The sequence below is a fragment of the Bubalus bubalis genome, chromosome 14, assembly GCF_019923935.1.
Source record: "Bubalus bubalis isolate 160015118507 breed Murrah chromosome 14, NDDB_SH_1, whole genome shotgun sequence".
Lineage (NCBI taxonomy): Eukaryota > Metazoa > Chordata > Mammalia > Artiodactyla > Bovidae > Bubalus > Bubalus bubalis.
Genome location: NC_059170.1, coordinates 58,551,618 through 58,570,850, shown reverse-complemented (window position 1 = coordinate 58,570,850; position 19,233 = coordinate 58,551,618). Strand labels below are relative to the sequence as shown.

General features: G+C 43.2%; 1 protein-coding gene across 21 annotated transcripts in view; it reads left to right on the top strand.

Annotated features, from left to right (window-relative positions):
- Positions 1–19,233, top strand: part of KIAA1217 (KIAA1217 ortholog) — an 829,478-nt gene that overhangs the window by 697,671 nt on the left and 112,574 nt on the right. For all 21 annotated transcript variants that reach the window (XM_044927453.2, XM_044927454.2, XM_044927455.2 and 18 more), the window contains 2 exons: positions 6,126–6,324; positions 10,711–10,804. In XM_044927453.2, coding sequence (XP_044783388.1) covers positions 6,126–6,324; positions 10,711–10,804 — 293 coding nt within the window. The remainder of the gene's footprint in view (positions 1–6,125; positions 6,325–10,710; positions 10,805–19,233) is intronic.

Here is a 19,233-nt window from a genome sequence, read left to right as displayed (position 1 = left end):
CCTAGGAATGGAGCATCGTTTGGGGTTAATGGGTAAGAAGAGAAGGTTGAGATCTCTTTTAGTTGGTTTGGGGTGCTGTCACAAATTACCCAAGACAGAGTATCTTAAACAACAATGTATTTTCCACTGTTGCAGAGACTGGGAGGTTCAAGGTCAGTGTCTGGGGAGGACCCACTTCCTGGTTTGCAGATTGCTATAATCTCACTGTATTCCCACAAACCAGAGAGCAGAGATAGAAAAGAAGCTCTCCCATGTCTCTTCTTCTAAGGGTGCTATTCCCATGACGGGGTGTGGGGGGTAGCACCCTCATGACCTAATCACCTCCCAGAAGCACCACCTCCACATACTATCACCATAAGAATTAAGGTTTTAACATGCATTTTGGAGGAACACAAATACTCAGTTCATAGCGTGGTCACACAGTGCAAACCCTTACATCCTATATGAAGATAAAGAACATTTTAGAAGCTATCCCAAACTCTGGAACGGATTCTGAGATTCAGAAGATTATGGCAGTGTGTGACACCACGTGACCTGCCAAGTGCATTTCGTTTTTTACAACATGTCACCAAAAGCTGTTGGTGACAAATAGGCTTCCCCTTTGTAGAGCCGTTGAGATGGAAGAACCCTTGAGGCTTCTCAGAAGGTCCACGGATACTGTGGGGTTCCTTTCAGCACTCCTGCGTTAGGGCTCTGGGCCTTCCTCCACTCCCCCTAGCACGTGGATTCTTTCTAACCACGTGTCATCATTTACTTTGGTTGATTTCAAAATAGGAATCTTTTTTCCAAGCTGCCCCCATCATGCTTCCACATCTTCCAGCAGATGGTCAGGCTAAAAGTGTGAGGACAGCTAAGATGGTCCAAAGAGGACAGTTGGAGGAGATGAATGTAGCTTAATGCAAAATTTCAGAGGCTGTGTGCTTCCAGGGAGAGATCGTGGCTTCTGTGGCTTCACCAAATGGATATATAAGCTAGTTAAGCCATTTTACTACCTGTAACTTGAGGCTAGCTACCTGGACCTTCCAAACTTCCTTTTCCCTTTCTGTGAAATGGGGGCATCACACCAATCTCCTCAGAGATGCTGATTCCATGAAATTACACGGGTACTGTTTCTGACACAGAGCAGACATCCTATAAATAAATGTATTTCCCCGGTCCTCTTTCCTTCTTCATAAAAAGGGAACTTCTCATCCAAAGTCCTTCAGACTTCCTCTAAATCTGGAGCAGCCAGCCCTCACTCAGAGGGAGGGCAGAATGCCAGGGCTTGCTGAATCCCACCACCGTGCCAACAAAACGCCACCATAGATTAAGAGAGTTCCTTCTTAGTTTAAGCGTTTCTAAATACCTTTCCTGAACTGAGAAGGCAGGCTGAACCAAGTGTAAAAAGACTGCTCTCCTCTGTTCATAAAGGCATCTTTTCCATCTTCTCCGGATTTTCATGATCTGTAACTGGACTTGTGTACCCAGCTGGCAGCCACACTAGCCAGACCCTGAGGTAACCATAGTTCAGGCCCAATTTTTTTTTTCTTTTCCCTCAGAGCAGCCTGCAAATTCTATTTCAAGCACACACACGTACAGAATGCAGATGTGGGAATGAAAACCAGGCTCTTCTGGGGGGAATGAGGCTGTGATATCTGACTGTAGGGAGGCCACAAGTGGTCCTTGAACAGGGGCCCCGCCCAGGCATGGTTGAGGCCCAGACCTCAAACGTGGTTCTGGCCTTCGGATATGACATTAGCAATCACATGGAGAGTCACCGCATCTCCTGTTTGGGGCAGAGACGTTGCACAATCTATGGTCAGACAGGCTTGAAAGAGTTTTTCTGTACTCTGCAAAATGTGTAGCAGTGTGGAAGTTCTGGAAAACTAACTCCTTGAAGAAGCTGAGGATCAAAACAGTGATGGAGAAGAGAAAGTGAGCTGCTTATGCTTGTGTGAAAGGACTACTCTGATCAAGGAGATGGACACTTCAGAATGTGGTTCTCGTGTGTGTCCAAATCAGGAACGAGATTCCTACATCATGCAGCAAAAGCTCTTACAGCCCGAACAGATCCCAAATGAACATTCCTTTTGGATGACCAATATTAATAAACCATTCATTCATTCAACAAATACATATTAAGAACCTACTACATCACAAGTTGTATCACAAGTCCTAAGGATACCAAGGCAAATAACAACAACAAAAAACATCTTAAAAAGAATCCCTGGGACTTCCCAGGTGGTTCAGTGGTTAAGACTCTGTGCTTCCAATGCAGGGGGCCCAAGTTCAATCCCTGGTTGGGGAACTAACATCCCACATGCTGCCCAGCTTGACCAACAAAACCCCCAAAACCTGTTTTTAAAAATGCAATTAAAACAAAAAATCCCTGGTGGGAATTCCCCTGGTGGTCCAGTGGTTGGGACTCTGCACTTTCATTGCCGAGGATGCAGATTCAATCCTTGGTCATGGAGCTAAGATCTTGTAAGTTGTGCAGAACGGCCAATAAGTAAATAAACAAATAAAAAGAAGACCAGAGGAATTATTTTTTAAAAAATCCCTAGTTTCATGAAGCTTCTATTTTATTAAAAAAAAAATCCTGGACTTCCCTGCTAGTACAGTGAAGAAAAATCCACTTGCCAATGCCAGGTACACGGGTTCCATTCCTGGTCTGGGAAGATCCCACATGCCACGGAGCAACTAAGCTCGTGTGCCTCAATTACTGAACCTCGTGTCCTTAGAGCCCATGCTTCAAAACTAGAGAAGCCACTGTAATGAGAAGCCTACCTACCTCAACTAAAGAGTAGCCCCCACTCGCCTCAACCAGAGAAACCTCAGGCACAGCAGTGAAGACCCAGCACAGCCAAAAATTAACAACAAAAAAATCCCCAGCCCCATGAAGCTTCCATTTTGACAATAAACACTAGTAATTGTGAATATATGGATTAGAGTAAATAGTGAAAAACTCTCAGGAACAGAAATGAAACAGGAGTTGCAGGTATGAAATATGAAGCAGAAAGGGTGCTGAAATTTTGGAGTAGGTGGTGAGGGAAGGCATGGCTGGGAAGCTGACTTGAATGAAAGACCCGATTAATGGTTTGGATAAATATAGACCTAGATAGAAAATATTTCTCCCAGATTTTTGAGACCATTTCTCCATTGTCTTTGGTTTCTGGGCTGCTGTTGAGAAAGCGAATGCCCTTCTGACTCCTGCTTTTTCCTTTGTGACTTTGCTTCCCGCCCCCTGGGAACTTGTAGGAACCTCTGTTTTTCCCCTGCCATCTGGAATGTCTCAGTGCCAAGCCTGATTGCCTTTAGCATTTCACGAACCTTTTTTTTTGGCCATGCCTTGCAGCATACAGGATCTTAGTTCCTTGACCAGGAATCGAACCCATGCCCCTCTTTATCAGAAGCTCCGAGTCTTAACCACAGGACCACCGGGGAAGTCCCTCCCTCATGAACCTGTTCAGTCTCCAACTTCATGTCTTCAGTTTGGGGAGACAAAAAAAATTCTTATAATACCTTTGAAAAATTGCTCTGTATTTTTGACCTCCTTACCCAAGTCCCCATTATTAGGAATTGAGAGGCTCTGAGGTAATTCTCTCTCTTTTTTTAATTGGTTCTCACCCTTTTCCCATCCCTTAGTCTTTTTTGGTGCCCTTTTTGAGATTTCGTCAACTTTTTCTTCTCCACTGAATTTGTCGTTTCTGTTCTCATGGTTCCCAGAGCTCGTTCTTGCTCTCCAAATGTTCCCCCTTTCTCAGACTGTCTCATCGCTTCTAAGTTTCTGTTTTCTGTTTGTTTCTAACATGAAAGAGGCTTTATGAAATGTCTGGTAATCCTTGCTGGTCTGTTCATGCATAAGCAAAGCATGGTTGTACTCACTGGAAGCTCTTGTATGTGGCCTGGGCTGCTTTGTAATGGGATGACCAGACAGAATCAGAATCTTACCCTCAAAACTCTGTTGGTCTCCTCTCAGAGGACAGTCAGCTTTCCTCCAGGGCTTCCTCCAGTTTCCTGACAGAGATGTCAGCCCTTTGCCCAGAATTCAGACAGAGGGGACCTCACACACCTTCCCCTATGTCTGGTGAGCCAGAATCCAGTCCACTGGCTCCTCCTCTTTCAGTTTGTGCTGTGGATTTGTGGAGTTGCTTGGCTGAATGGGATGGAAAGGTGATGGGGAAACTTGTTGCTGTTGTAGTATAGTCAGTCGCTAAGTTGTGTCCGACTCTTTGCAACCCCGTGGACTATAGCCCGCCAGATTCTTCTGTCCATGGAATTTCCCAGGCAAGAATACTGGAGGGGGTTGCCATTTCCTTCTCCAGGGGATCTTCCCGACTCAGGGATCAAACCTGCGTCTCTTGCATTAGCAGGAGGATTCTTTACTGCTAAGCCACTAGGAGAGCCGCCCAGGGAAAGTGTACCATTAAAAAGTTGCAGTCAGCCCTCATGCTTTCCAGGCACTCTGCATTCCTACCTTCAGGAGGATCTGGTGCCTCATTTCCTGAGCTTCTCCAAGCCCTGCAATTAAGCAGAATTCTGTGTCTGAAGACCTAGGTGTCAGCTTTCCATGGTCCGTTATTGTTTCCTCTCTCACCCCCTTAATTCTTTGATTTATGCTTTCTTAATTCTTCATTGTCATCTGAATGGAATGTCAGAAGGAGACAGAAATAAATCAGTTGCATGAGCTGTTGTATTTAACCACAAGTCATAGTCTCTTTTCTTTTGAGTCTCTCCTGCCAACGACTACGCCAGTGGTAGTGGGAGAGGGCCTCAGTAGATTCTCACAGGAAGTGGGATTCAAGTTCAACATCGGGATCTTCCCTCCCCCGCCTCAAGTCACCTGTCTCTGAATAACAAGCGACCCTAAACATAATGACGGAAAACAACCACAATTACGTATTTGCTCGTGATTCTGCCATTTGGGCAGGCTTTCCAGGGAGGGTCTTGTTTCTGTTCCACATTGGCTGGCACGGCTCTCCTGAGGCCCAGGGTTCCCTCCTCAAGTTGGCGCACCCACATAACTGGCCGGTGGTCCTGGCTGGAGAATGGTGCCTGGTGGGGGGCATCAGTCAGGGCTTCCAGTTTTTTCTTCATGTGGCCTCCCAGCGTGGCTCAGTTAGACTCCCCAGAAGTTTGGTTCTGAGAGGATTCAGACAAGACCATGCTCAACAAGAAGACAAGCTCCCACATGCAAACATGTGCCGAGCCTCCGTTTTGCATCACATTTGCTGGCGTCTCATTGGCCAAAGCAAGTCACGTGGCCAAACCTAGCCTCCAGGAGGAGGGGGCTACGCTCCACAGGGGCTTGATGGCTGGGAGGCATGGTTCACAGGAGCCACATGCCCCCTGGAACTCTAAGATGCTATCATCCTGTGCTTGTGTTGATGTAACTGATTTTTTTCCATTTTCTTTCTGATACATTAGGACACCAGACTCGTGTAAATATTTTCTTTTGGTAGAAACATTCAATATGTAGTAGAGCCCCAGAAATACTGTAGCATTTCCACTTCAAGCACATTTCTGGATGGACTATAAAGACTTAAACTAGGGACTCCCCTGGTGGTCCAGTGGTTAAGACTTCATCTTTCAATGCAGGGGGTGTGGGTTTGATCCATGGTCCGGAAGCTAAGATCCCACATGCCTGGAGGACAAAAAACCAACACATAAAACAGAAGTAATATTGTAACAAATTCAATAAAGACTGTAAAATAGGTCCACTTCAAAATAAATCTTAAAAAGACTTTATGTCACTGGCCTGTTGCTATCATGATTGTGTCCCTCGTTAAAGACTTGGGGGGAAAAATTCACCCAATGGGGTCAGATTCCTAAATACACCTTTCAAGGGAATTAAATATTGTGTTTTGCTTTAGGCTACCAAGGGTTAGCTTCTTGTCCTTTGGTTTTTAAAATAGTTAAAAAGGAGCCTCTGTAACACCTGCCTTGACTCTAAAGAATAAGGTATTTACATCATAACCAGAGAGTGTGTTTCTTGAAAATTCCAAGGTCACGTCTCTTGTGATGTGCTTTTTTGCAAGCGCATCTGGCACATTCCTGCCTGCGGTCGGATGGAAGTGGCTTAGCTTGTGCTGTGTGTCGTGTGAGTCTTGAGCTGTGGCTGATAACTGTGTCCATCTTGTGTGCAGGGGTTCTTTATCTCCAGTACGGAGATGAAACCAAGCAGCTCAGGATGCCAAACGAGATTACAAGTGCAGACACAATCCGTGCTCTCTTCGTAAGTGCCTTTCCACAGCAGCTCACCATGAAAATGCTGGAGTCGCCCAGTGTCGCCATTTACATCAAAGACGAAAGCAGAAATGTCTATTACGAACTGAATGATGTCAGGTAAGCGGTGACGTCATATGTGTCCACCATCTCACACTGACAATTGCTACCAAGTCCCCATCTCTCCGTGTCCCAGTGGAGACAGCACGGCTGTTGTCTTAATGAGCAGGTTTACCTTATCCAGGTGTGAATCCACTATCTGGTTTTCTAGAATTCATTGACAAAGTTTGGTTTACAGGGGTGAAGACAGACTTCTCCCACGCAGATCTTTGCAGGTTACATCTGAAAAGAATGGAAAAACTGAGCCAGTCCACTGTTTATCCTAAGAGTTAGGGAAGCCATGGCCCAGGAAGATCATATGAGTAGTAGAAGGTTATACCTACAGGTGGAACTTAACCAACTCCTTTTCAAGGGCTCTTGTTCTCATAGACGGAGGCTGTGGATATTTTAGGTAAGGATCCCACTGGGCCATAAATTACATGAATGAGTTAGAATAAAAGCAGTGGACGCAATGCTATTGTCCACAAGAAAGGAGGCCAAGAAGCAGTCTCCTTTGCCTGTTTTTTAAATAGTTGGCCTTTGCCAAAAGATCTCACTTTCCATGTGGGCTTTCTCCAGGGCTTTTAGTATAATAGTGAAAAGTGAAAGTGTTAGTCTGTCAGTCACGCCCAGCTCTTTGTGAGCCCCATGGACTCTGGACCACCAGGCTCCTCTGTCCATGGAATTTTCCAGGCAAGAATACTGGAATGGGTAGCCATTCTCTTCTCCAGGAGATCTTCCCAAACCCAGGGATTGAACCTGGGTCTCTTGCATTGCAGGCAGATTCTTTACCCTCTGAGCCACCAGAGAAGTCCACTCCTAATATAATAAGATGTACTTTAAAAGGAGGCTAAAGGGATTCCTACTGTGGCCAGTGGCACAGAAAGGGAAGCACTTTATCAATGCCAATAATTATGTCATGAAAAGAAGGGACCATCTGAGCCCTTCTTGCCAACAAGCCTGAGAAACATGACTGAAATCAACCCAAACGAGCTGTAGCTGGTATACCATTAAACATTTTAGAGCTGAGAAAAAGATTGAGGGATTCATCCAGCCCTTTCATTTGATGGGACCAGAAACTCAGATGCTTAAGAGTTAAGACTTATTCAAGATCATGCAGCCGATTAATGTCTAAGACCAGCCCCAAACCTGACTGTCCACATTCTTGACCAGAAATTGTTTATTCCCTCAGAATGTTCTCCTCTCAACTCATCTGGGCCCCAAGTCGGTTTCTCTGGGTCCCTTCCCTGTGGGGATAGCAGACTGTCCTGTTTCTTCATCATGGAATTAATAAGAACTACTTTTTAAAAATATGCCTATGGTGCATAATAAATTTCTAACAGTGATCAGAAAAGACATATTTAGGCTTGTACAAAGGTGTGTGAGTAATTTAGAGCTTTCAACGTTTGACACATGCCCCTAAGGTATAAGTGTTATGTCTGTTGCCCAGCCTTTCTGTTTTTTAAAACATGTTTAAATATTCATGGGTATCAGGAAATTCATGTTTGTTTTTTGACATAAATTATTAATCAAGCTGCCATCAAAAAATATCCTTAATGTACAAAGCACGAACTTAACCATGAAGTAATCACACAATATTTAGAGAGTATATTTGCAGTGTATACTCCAGTATACTGAAGTTCCAATACTTTGGCCACCTGATGCAAAGAACTGATCGTTGGAAAAGACCCTGATGCTGGGAAAGATTGAAGGCGGGAGGAGAAGGGGACGACACAGGGTGGGATGGTTGGATGGCATCACCAACTCAATGGACATGAGTTTGAGTAAGCTCTGGGAGTTGATGGTGGACAGGGAAGCCTGGCGTGCTGCAGTCCATGGGGTCACAAAGACTTGGACACGATTGAGTGACTGAACTGAACTGATACTTGCAATGAGATAATCTCATGTAGTTGTTTTTTTTTTTTTAACATAGGTGTGCTGCTTTAAAACCATATTCTTGAATTTTTGCAGTTCGAGAAATTGAGGGGAAGGGTAATAATATGAATATGAATATGAAGGGTAGGGTAATAATATGAATATAATATGAATATGAAGGGTAATAACATGAAACTACACAAAGCCACTTTTGATTGTGGAGTTCAAGGCTGATGAAATTATTGTAAACAGTTGGACCCCACTGTCTTGCAGCTCATGCAAGAATTTTTATAGTATGAGTCATGATTTCCTAGAGATGAGTTTCTTTCCCAAGCCTCAAAGTATGACTACTAAGACTTTCTGCACATTCTTTGGGGGTATTGTGATGTAGTCACAAAAAGAGAAATGGGAGGGAAGACAAAGAGGAAAAGGTCCCCCAAAACTTCCAAACTGAAATGGTCCTTCTTGATATAAATTCAGTTGATAAAGCAGCACTTGAAAGAAGTGATCACTTTAAATGTTAATAATTTCAGTTTGTTTCTATCTGCAAAAGTGATGTTCTCATTGATTCTTAGGCTGCAGTACTGATAGCCTGATGTTAAAAAAATCTCATTGAAAATGTGTAAGGGGAACGTCATTGGTTTATAAATTTGTCTATAATTTTACTTTTCACAGTTTTGATTTACATATGAAAATGGATCTAAAAATATTTAAGTGGACCTAAAAATATTTAAATGTCTTTATTTGGTGATGAATATACTATTTAGGCAAGATGTATGTCCTTTCAAAGAATTATTATTCTTTGCTTTTTTTGCATAAAATCCCTCCAGTATATTTTATTTGAATGGTAGAATAAATTTTCACTATCAGCATTAAATAGAACCTTGCCTGCCCCCTCTCCCAGCAAGGAAAAAAAAAATGTAGCTTGTAGATTTTACCTGAAGACACTGGCTTTAATATTCTAAACCCAGAGACAAATTTCATTCATGCCCAGTATTTTTGAAGTGAGGGTATATTTGTTAAACATTTGGAGCTTTCATCATGGTGTTGAGTTGTCCATATTTTCCTTGGGGAAATGCTACCGAGAGTTTAGGTTGAAATTCTGTGTTGTAAATGTTGCCATGGCAAACGCAAGCTGGCCCTTTTCTGTTGGTTCATCTTGGATGAACATGTTTCTAAATTAATCATAAACCAACCTCCTGTGTTTTAAATACCTTCAGAACCACATGAAGTTGTTTTTTTTTTTTTTTTTCCTCATGGCTTAAGTAAGGTTTTCATTTTCTTCACATTGTCACTTGGGACTTTGACCCCCCATCCACAGGATGAGTTCCTGCACTGAATCCCCACACCCTTTCCTTCTGCGAACTCTTCCCTTCCTAGTCACTCAGTCTTTTCTAGTAACAAGGACCACACGCCTCCCCTTAAGCAGACTTCTAAGGAGTTGCTTGAAATGTGGAGCGATGGTACAAGCTGGTGCTAGTCACCGCTTCAAAGCAAACACTGACAGATATTTGACGGAAGGAAGCAAGACTAGTCCAAGGATCCTCCAGTTCATTGAAAACAAAAACACAAGCCAATCATCCCAGTGATTGCGATCGGCCCACAATACGTGTGGCTGCACCTGGAGGAAAGGAATGTGTCTTCCTGCACCAGATTCCCTGAGCTCACCGTGCCAGCCCTGGCAGGCATCACAGTGTAGACAGGGCTGAACATGCCTGGGGGGGCCTCTTCTGCTGATGAAAACTGAAGATGGAGGGCAAAGGACGTCGTAGATATTCATAAGCCCCTAAATAGTTTTAAGGTAGGCTGTTAGCGAGATGTGGTTCTGTCCTTTGCTGCAGTCTGATTGACTCTAGAGTTTCTAAATGTTGGATTCCAAGGGAGAGACAAACCAGTGGAAGAATTTATCCACTGCTTTTTCTGGAATTCAACTTGTATGTAGAACAGTATTTTTTTTTTAATCCATTATGGAAGGGGAAAAAAATCATAAAGATACTAGTTTTGATCTTTGTGGTACTTTTTTTCTGGACCGCAAATACCTTTTCTTTCCCTGGCTATAGGTGTTCGGAGGAAAAAAGCATTTTTTGTTTGCAACCATTCATGAGATAAGCAGAAAACCAGGTGTCTGGGCAAAGTAAACAATTAAATATTTAAATATTAACCAAGTCCCTTTGAACAGATTGTAAATATGGGAGCTTTATTGTTTCATGAAGTGTTAGCTTTCCTCACTCAGAATCTTGAAAGAAGGTTTATGCTACCCGATATTTATGGGTGGAGAGCTACGGAGAAAGAGTAATATTTTCCTGAGGAATAGGGGGAAAAAAGGAAAGAAAAGCTGAAGTCATTTTTCTCCTTTGCCTTATTTGTCTTTGCCTATTTTTACGGTAAAAGAACTTTTTGTCTGGTTGATTGCACACAACGGCTGGATTGTCTGTAGATATCTTTCACCTGATTCTTATGAGCAGATGAGGAGGAAATGGCCATAAGAAGCCTCCTTTCGTCTGCCATAGCTATCGATGTTTTTGATTCCAGGAATATTCAGGACAGATCCCTTCTCAAAGTGTACAACAAGGATCCTGCCCACGCATTCAACCACACGCCGAAAACTGTGAACGGAGAGATGAGGGTGAGTGTTCCTGTTCTATTTTTACTTTAATTCTATGGGTCGAGCCATCATCCCGCCTCTGGCATGTGGTCCTGGTGTGATCACACTGAAACACCAGGTATGGGGGGTTCTTAACTGCTCTTTTTCTTGTCTAGTGACATTGTTTGTTGGTAGAGAAGTCAGATTCCCTCATTATTTGGAGTAAGAGAATTGAGACAGGGCTTGACACATCCTAATTCATCTCTAAGCATGGAATTTAGTTATGCCCTCACTCCATAGGGGTCCTGAAGATCTGTATGTGAAAGGGTTCTTGGTCTGTAATAAATTGACTGACTCGGAGGATCTCTTGCTATTTTTTTCCCTCCATTTAAAGCAAAACTGACAGCAAAACCTGTGCACAACTGCATGTAGAATCTGTTATCTTTCTAGCAGCTATTCCAAGTCCCAGCATTCTAATTATTGAATAAATTCTTCACTTTCTAATTCAGGACTGTTTGCTGTTACAACAGCAGATAGTGTTAAATATTATCAAATGCCACCTGCATGGTGTTGAGGGCAAAGTACAAAAATCTGCATGTTTTGTGAGCTAAAATTCTCTAGATTTAGAGCATTATAGAAGATTATCCAAACATTCAGAGCACACAGGCATGTTTTGAAGAATAAAGCACAGGGAAACCAAAAAGGCAGATTGTAAAATCGCACTAATGCAAGTCCATTTGAATGGGATTGCATCTCTGGCAGTAATGCTCGTGCTACCTTCCTCTGCAGTAAAAATGGGCAGGAAAAAAAGATTCGCTTCTCCAGAGGCACCTCCACCTCCCCACCCCCAAATTTAGAGCATGCCTCGACAATTTTCTATCATCCTTTCTAACAGTTAGCACTGGATGCTGGAGTTTAACTAGAAAAAAAAAGTAAATGATTAGGTTTTATTGCCAAAGAAACCCAGGCTCTGCCTGTCCTAGAATTGCAGGAGGTTTCTTGAAGGACTCTGCTTCCTGACAGTGAGTATTAGTTTGTGTTTTGCTGCTGTACCAAATTATTACATATTCACTGGCTTAATGTGACACAGATTTACTGTCTTACAATTCTAGAAGTCAGAAGTCCAATATGACTTCAGTGAACTAATAAAATTAAGGGATTGTTGGCATTCCTTTCCAGAAACTCCTCTTTTTCCCAGCTCCTAGAGGCCACCCCATTCCTTGGCTTGCAGCCTTCTTCATCTTTAAACCCACGCAAGTAACATCTTTCTGACCTGGCTTCCCTCATCACACCCCAGCCCTCCCTCTTCCACTGTTAAGGACACTTGTGGTTACACTGGGCCCAGTTCTCCTTATGTTAGAGTCAGCTGACCGGGCACCTTCATCCCCTCTCCCGTGTAGTCACGGGCTCTGGAGACTTGGATGGAGATATCTTTGTTCTGCCCACCACACAGGGTCTGTGAGTTGAGGACCAAGAGGTCAGGAGGTGCAGTAGAAAGTGCTGGGAGAATCTCCACGTGGTTCTGGACTGCAAGCTGAGTGATGACATTGTAAGATCGGAGCCTACACACTTTTTGAGGAAGAGGCCTCTTGTGTTCTCCACGGCTGCTTTTTTTATGTCAGAAATGACATGTGATTTGAAGGGGAGGCTGAGCTGCTACTGCAGAAAAGCTTGGATTTGGAAGCTTATTTTTAGTCAGTTACACTTTCCATGTAAACCAGCTCCACATGAAGACAGATGGAGTCATGCTCATCACGAAGTATGCGCCGAATACGATGCTTCTCTTTGCTTTTCATGACCTCATTCATCTCTTGCTAAAGCAACATTCTTAAGAGTCTTTGCTCCTTGGAGATCCTTATTTTTTGATCTGTCTAGCCTTCAGACTAGAGTTTCATGGTGTTCGGAGTTGTGTTTTTGTTACACGGAGCCCACACAGGGGCCCTAGAATTGCCTCTGAAAATCTTGTTTATGGCTGGGGAGGACACCTGTTTTTAACTCTTAAGCAGATGTGGAACCTCCATAAGGACCAGCAGTAAAACACGGAGAAAATCAAATGTTAACCATCTGGACGGAGCCTACGAGGATTCAGAACTTTGACTCTGGGTTTCAGTGGTGTTGCTCTATTTTTACTTTTAGATGAGACCCTTGTGGTCACTTTCCAAGTTGTCCACAGCCTACTTTAGACAGTGCTGTTCTCTGGGAGAGAGTCAAACTGTTCTCCCTGGAGGAGAAGAAACAAATGTTCACCGTCCAACCCACAGAAAAAGCATTCAGGTTTCAGTGAAGACAGCTTAGAAATGAGACAGAGAACATAGTTTTAAAACCAACTCAGCAAAGAAGGGGTGGACACAGTTCAACAAGCTGGTTCTCCTCCAGTGGACTCTCAAAAAAATTCTGTACAGAAAAATTTTCAGTTTTCTCTTTTGTGTCAAAATGGATTTTAAAAATGTATAGTCTCATGGAATAATTGATCAGCAAATATAACAACATTCTTTCATTTGTCAATGTTATTATTTGGTGAGTCATAAACTGGTATTAATGAAAAGCCATTTTTAAATATTAAGACTTAAAAAAATTCTTATATTTCTGGAATAAACCACACTTGATCACACACACACACAAAACAAAACCCAACTTGGTGTCATGTCTGCAGTTTGCAACTTGGCCCCTTTTCATGAATTCCAGGAGCTAAAAGACCTGGAATCCCTTCAGCCTCACCTTTTGGCTCTAGGGGTTGGAATTCTCTCTCCTGATGAAGGTGGATGCCATCAAAGGGAAGGAAGCTTTGTTGAGCCCTGCCAGGAACACAGCTGCATAAGCCCACTGCTCGTGGTAAAAAAGAGAAATAGAGAACAGAGCAAGGATCAACGGCTCTAGACTAAACCAAGGGGAGGAGTTTGTTGATAACTGCTCACCTGAGTTGGTTAAACACAGTCCTGTACCTGAGGTTGTTGGTCCATCGCCAGTTTCCCAAGGCAACCTGAGCCAGTCGTCCCAGCTACCCACTTGTTACCAATATGCCTGTATGACTTGGAAAACATTGGTGGGGACCAAGGTCATGGACCTCAGAGCATATGTGGAATAGATGCTTAGTGGAAAAGACATGTGCTATGTTTTTCATTGAGCATCTAGCTGAGCATGTTTATAATTGATTTATCTTTTTAATTGAGGTATAGTTGACATACAATATTGTATTAATTTCAGGTGTACAGCCAAGTGATTCAGTTACTCTTTCAGATTATATTCCACTGTAGGCTATCATAAGATATTGAATATGGGGCTTCCCTGGTGGCTCAGACGGTAAAGAGCCTGCCTGCAATGTGGGAGACCTGGTTTAATCCCTGGGTCTGGAAGATCCCCTGGAGAAGGAAATGGCAACCCACTTCAGTATTCTTGCCTGGAAAAATCCTATGGACAGAGGAGTCTGATGGACTATAGTCCATGGGTCACAAAGAGTTGGACATGACTGAGCAACTAACAACAAATAACTCAATATATTTTTAAAAAAGATATTGAATATAGTTCTCTGTGCTATACAGCATAAATCCTTATTGAATATCTACTTTATGTATAATAGTTTGTATCTGTTAATCCCATACTCCTCTAATTTGTCCCTCCCTCTCTCTCCCCTTTGGTAACCATATGTTTTTTGTTTTTCCTATGTCTGTGAGCCTGTTTCTGTTTTGTATATAGATTCATTTGTGCTATTTTTAGATTCCATGTATCAGTGATATCATATAACATTTGTCTTTCTCTTGACTTCACTAAGCATAATATTCTCTAGGTCCATCCACGTTGCTACAAATGAGAATATTTTATACTTTTTACGGAGGAGTATTTCATGGTGTGTGTATGTGTGTGTGTGTATGTACTTACGTGTATATATACACACATACATACACAGTTATATATGCTGTGTGCTGAGTCATTTCAGTCGTGTCCAACTCTTTGTGACCCTATGGACCATAGCCTGCCAGGCTCCTCGGTCTTTGGGATTCTCCAGGCAACAATACTGGAGTGGATTTCTATGCCCTCCTTGAAGGGATCTTCCCGGCCCAGGGATCCAGTCCACATCTTACGTCTCCTGCATTGGCAGGTGGATTTTTTACCACTAGTGCCACCTGAGAAGCCCTTCATCTTCTTAAGCCAGTCATGTTTTAATGGGCACTTAGGTTGCAAACACCCTCTTCCAACAACACAAGAGTTGACTCTACACATGGACATCACCAGATGGTCAATACCGAAATCAGATTTATTATATTCTTTGCAGCTGAAGATGGAGAAGCTCTATACAGTCAGCAAAAACAAGACCAGGAGCTGACTGTGGCTCAGATCATGAACTCCTTATTGCCAAATTCATACATAAATTGAACAAAGTAGGGAAAACCACTGGACCATTCAGGTATGACCTAAATCAAATCCCGTATGATTATACAGTGGAAGTGACAGATAGATTCAAGGGATTAGATCTGATAGACACAGTGCCTGAAGAACTATGGATGGAGGTTTATGACATTGTACAGGAGGTAGTGATCAAGACCTTCCCCAAGAAAAATAAATGCAAAAAGGCAAAATGGTTGTCTGATGAGGCCTTACAAATAGCTGAGAAAAGAAGAGAAGCTAAAGGTAAAGGAGAAAAAGAAAGATATACCCATTTGAATGCAGAGTTCCAAAGAATAGCAAGAAGAGATAAAAAAGACTTCCTCAGTGATCAATGAAAAGAAAAAGAGGAAAACAATGGAATGGGAAAGACTAGCGATCTCTTCAAGAAAATTAGAGATACCAAGGGAACATTTCATGGAAAGATGAGTGCAATAAAGGACAGAAATGGTATGGACCTAATAGAAGCAGAAGATATTAAGAAGAGGTGGCAAGAATATACAGAAGAGCTATACAAAAAAGGTCTTCATGACCTAGATAACCACGATGGTGTGATCACTCACCTAGAGCCAGACATCCTGGAATGTGAAGTCAAGTGGGCTGTAGGAAGCATCACTACAAACAAAGCTAGTGGAGGTGATGGAATTCCAGTTGAGCTATTTCAAATCCTAAAAGATGATGCTGTGAAAGTGTTGCACTCAATATGCCAGCAAATCTGGAAAACTCAGCAGTGGCCACAGGACTGGAAAAGATCAGTTTTTGTACCAATCCCAAAGAAGGGCAATGCCAAAGAATGCTCAAAGTACCACACAATTGCAGTCATCTCACATGCTAGCAAAGTAATGCTCAAAATTCTCAAAGCCAGGCTTCAATAGTACGTGAACCATGAACTTCCAGATGTTCAAGCTGGATTTAGAAAAGGCAGAGGAACCAAAGATCAAATTGCCAACATCTGCTGGATCATTGAAAAAGCAAGAGAGTTCCAGAAAAACATCTACGTTTACTTTATTGACTATGCCAAATCCTTTGACTGTGTGGATCACAACAAACTGGAAAATTCTTCAAGAGATGGGAATACCAGACCACCTGACCTGCCTCCTGAGAAAGCTGTATGCAGGTCAAGAAACAACAGTTTGAACTGGACATGGAACAACAGACTGGTTCCAAATTGGGAAAGGAGTACGTCAAGGCTGTATATTGTCACCCTGTTTATTTAACTTATATGAAGAGTACATCATGAGAAATGCTGGGCTGGATGAAGCACAAGCTGGAATCAAGATTGCCGGGAGAAATATCAATAACCTCAGATATGCAGATGACACCACCCTTATGGCAGAAAGTGAAGAAGAACTAAAGGGCCTCTTGATGAAAGTGAAAGAGGAGAGTGAAAAAGTTGCCTTAAAACTCAACATTCAGAAAACTAAGATCATGGCATCTGGTCCCATCACTTCATGGCAAATAGATGGGGAAACAATGGAAACGGTGAGAGGCTTTATTTTTGGGGGCTCCAAAATCACTGCAGATGGTGACTGCTACCATGAAATTAAAAGATGCTTGCTCCTTGAAAGAAAAGCTATGACCAACTTAGACAGCATATTAAAAAGCAGAGACATTACTTTGCCAACAAAGTCAAAGCTATGGTTTTTTCAGTAGTCGTGTATGGATATGAGAGTTGGACTACAAAGAAAGCTGAGCGCCAAAGAATTGATGCTTTTGAACTGTGGTGTTGGAGAAGACTCTTGAGAGTCCCTTGGACTGCAAGGAGATCCAACCAGTCCATCCTAAAGGAAATCAGTCCTGAATATTCATTGGAAGGACTGATGCTGAGGCTGAAACTCCAATACTTTGGCCACCTGATGTGAAGAACTGACTCATTTGAAAAGACCCTGATGCTGGGAAAGATTGAAGGTGGGAGGAGAAGGGTACGACAGAGGATGAGATGGTTGAATGGCATCACTGATTCAATGGACATGAGTTTGAGTAGGCTCTGGGGGTTGGTGATGGACAGGGAAGCCTGGCATGCTACAATACATGGGGTCAGAAAGATTCGGACACAACAGCGACTGAACTGAACGGAATTAGGTTGCTTCCATATCTTGGCTATTGTAAACAGTGCTGCTGTGAACAATGGGATGCATGTATCTTTTCAGTTTAGAGTTTTCTTTTCTTCCAGAACTGAGCATTTTTGAAGCAATCTATCCAGGGAGACACGTGGTTCTCTGCTAGAACTGAGCATCTCCTGATTCTTTACACGTGGGTGCAAATCACCCTGATCTAAATGAATTGCCTGGCTTTTGTTTCATCACATTAGATAGTAGCTTTGATAATTCAATTCCTAAGGGGCTGAGCTCATCACATGGAATGGGCCCTTTTGCTAAAATTACATATGTACTCACAAGTTTGTAATTCACGCATGTACAACTCAGAAGATGAGATATTCCATTCCACAGCTCTCAGAGGGTACCAGGGACTTCCCATTCACTGAACCTAGTGGGTTTTTTCCCCCAGTTTTCAGGCTTTTCCACTTTCTTCTAATTTACGTGTTTATTGGCTGTATCGGGTCTTAGTTGCGGTGTATGGGATCTCGTTCCCTGACCAGGGTTCTAACCCTGGCCCCCTGAACTGGGTGTGAGGAGTCCTAGGCACTGGACTACAGGGAAGTCCCTTTTTCACCTTCATGTGTGCTTTGAGATTACTTCCTGAGGTTCTTTGCTGCGATCAGTCAGTTCTCTGCTTTCTCTATGAGCTGAATTTTTACTCGCGTGTTAAACAGTTTCCACATTTGCATAGAGAACACATTCCCCAGTATTGGCTCTGCATCTTAAATAACTTTCGAATGCCCAAATCAGTCACTGCCCCCCAGACCTCTTCTGTCTGAGCCCTGCATTTGACAGTGATGGGCGGTCTCCTTAGAAACCTTGGTTTCCATTACACTGCCATCTCTGAATCCCTTGCATACATGCAGACATACCCCAGCCTTCTTCACTAACTCTTCTTTTTTCTCTAGCCCTCTACCTGGTCTGCAGGGCCTTTAGCCAGGCTTTACGAGTGTGTGTGTGTGTGTGTGTGTGTGTGTGTGTGTGTGTGTGTGTTTTAATTTGCTCTTTTTCTTTCATCTGTACCTTTCCACTTGTCATTTTTGTGTTACTGCTGATGTAACCATTAGGTCAGTGTGGACGACCCTTGAAACTGTCCTAGCTCTGCTGTTTCTCTAGAGTGCAAGACCAGTGTTCAGCTTCCAAGCAGTTGTCTCCATATGGATATTCTTCCAATGTTTCTAGTGTATCCTGTCGAAGAAGAAAACAATAAACCCGGTCTTTCTTTCCACCACGAACCTCTTCCTGCTTGTTGTCCTGTGTTTGTGAATGAAGGCGTGACTGCTGACAGTGTGTCTAGGAGTGCGGTGCCTGTGTGTTTAAATGAGAGGGAGAGAAATGATTTTAAAAGTTGAGTTATCAGTGGGTCTTCAGTGACCTAACTCCTGTTTTTCACGTCATCCCGCCGTGCTCAGAGCCGTCCATCTCGCTCTGCAGGGCCTCTTACGCACCACCCTGCAGCCCTGGCCTGCGCCGTGACTCTCACAGGAGCCAACGTTTTTGCGCCTTTGACGAAGCATGTTCATGGGTGATTTCATTTAAATCCTCAAGACGCCATTTTGAGGCAGGTATTGGTACAAGCCCTTGTATTTATAGCTCAGAAAACAGTTTCTTAAGTCTGTTGAAGACGCCTGCCCCAGGCCACACAGCGAGAGAGTGCAGAGCTGAGATCTGAATCCGGGCAGCTTGGCTGCAGGCTCCAGGCTCTTAGCAGCGCTGCTCTGATGCCTTAGTGACAGCACGCTTTATTTTTCTCTCAGTTGGTAATGCAGCGCTTTTCACATCTCCCCAACTCTTATTCCAACCTAGCAGCCATTTCCCAAGTCATCTCTCAACTTCCCATTGTGCAAAAGCCCGACTTCCCATTGTGCCAAAGACTAGCACAGGCTGGGATTTCCTTGGCAGTCTGGTGGCTACGACTCCACGCTTCCATTGCAGGGGTCACAGTTTCGATCCCCGCTCGGGGAACTAAGATCCTACAAGCGGCATGGCACA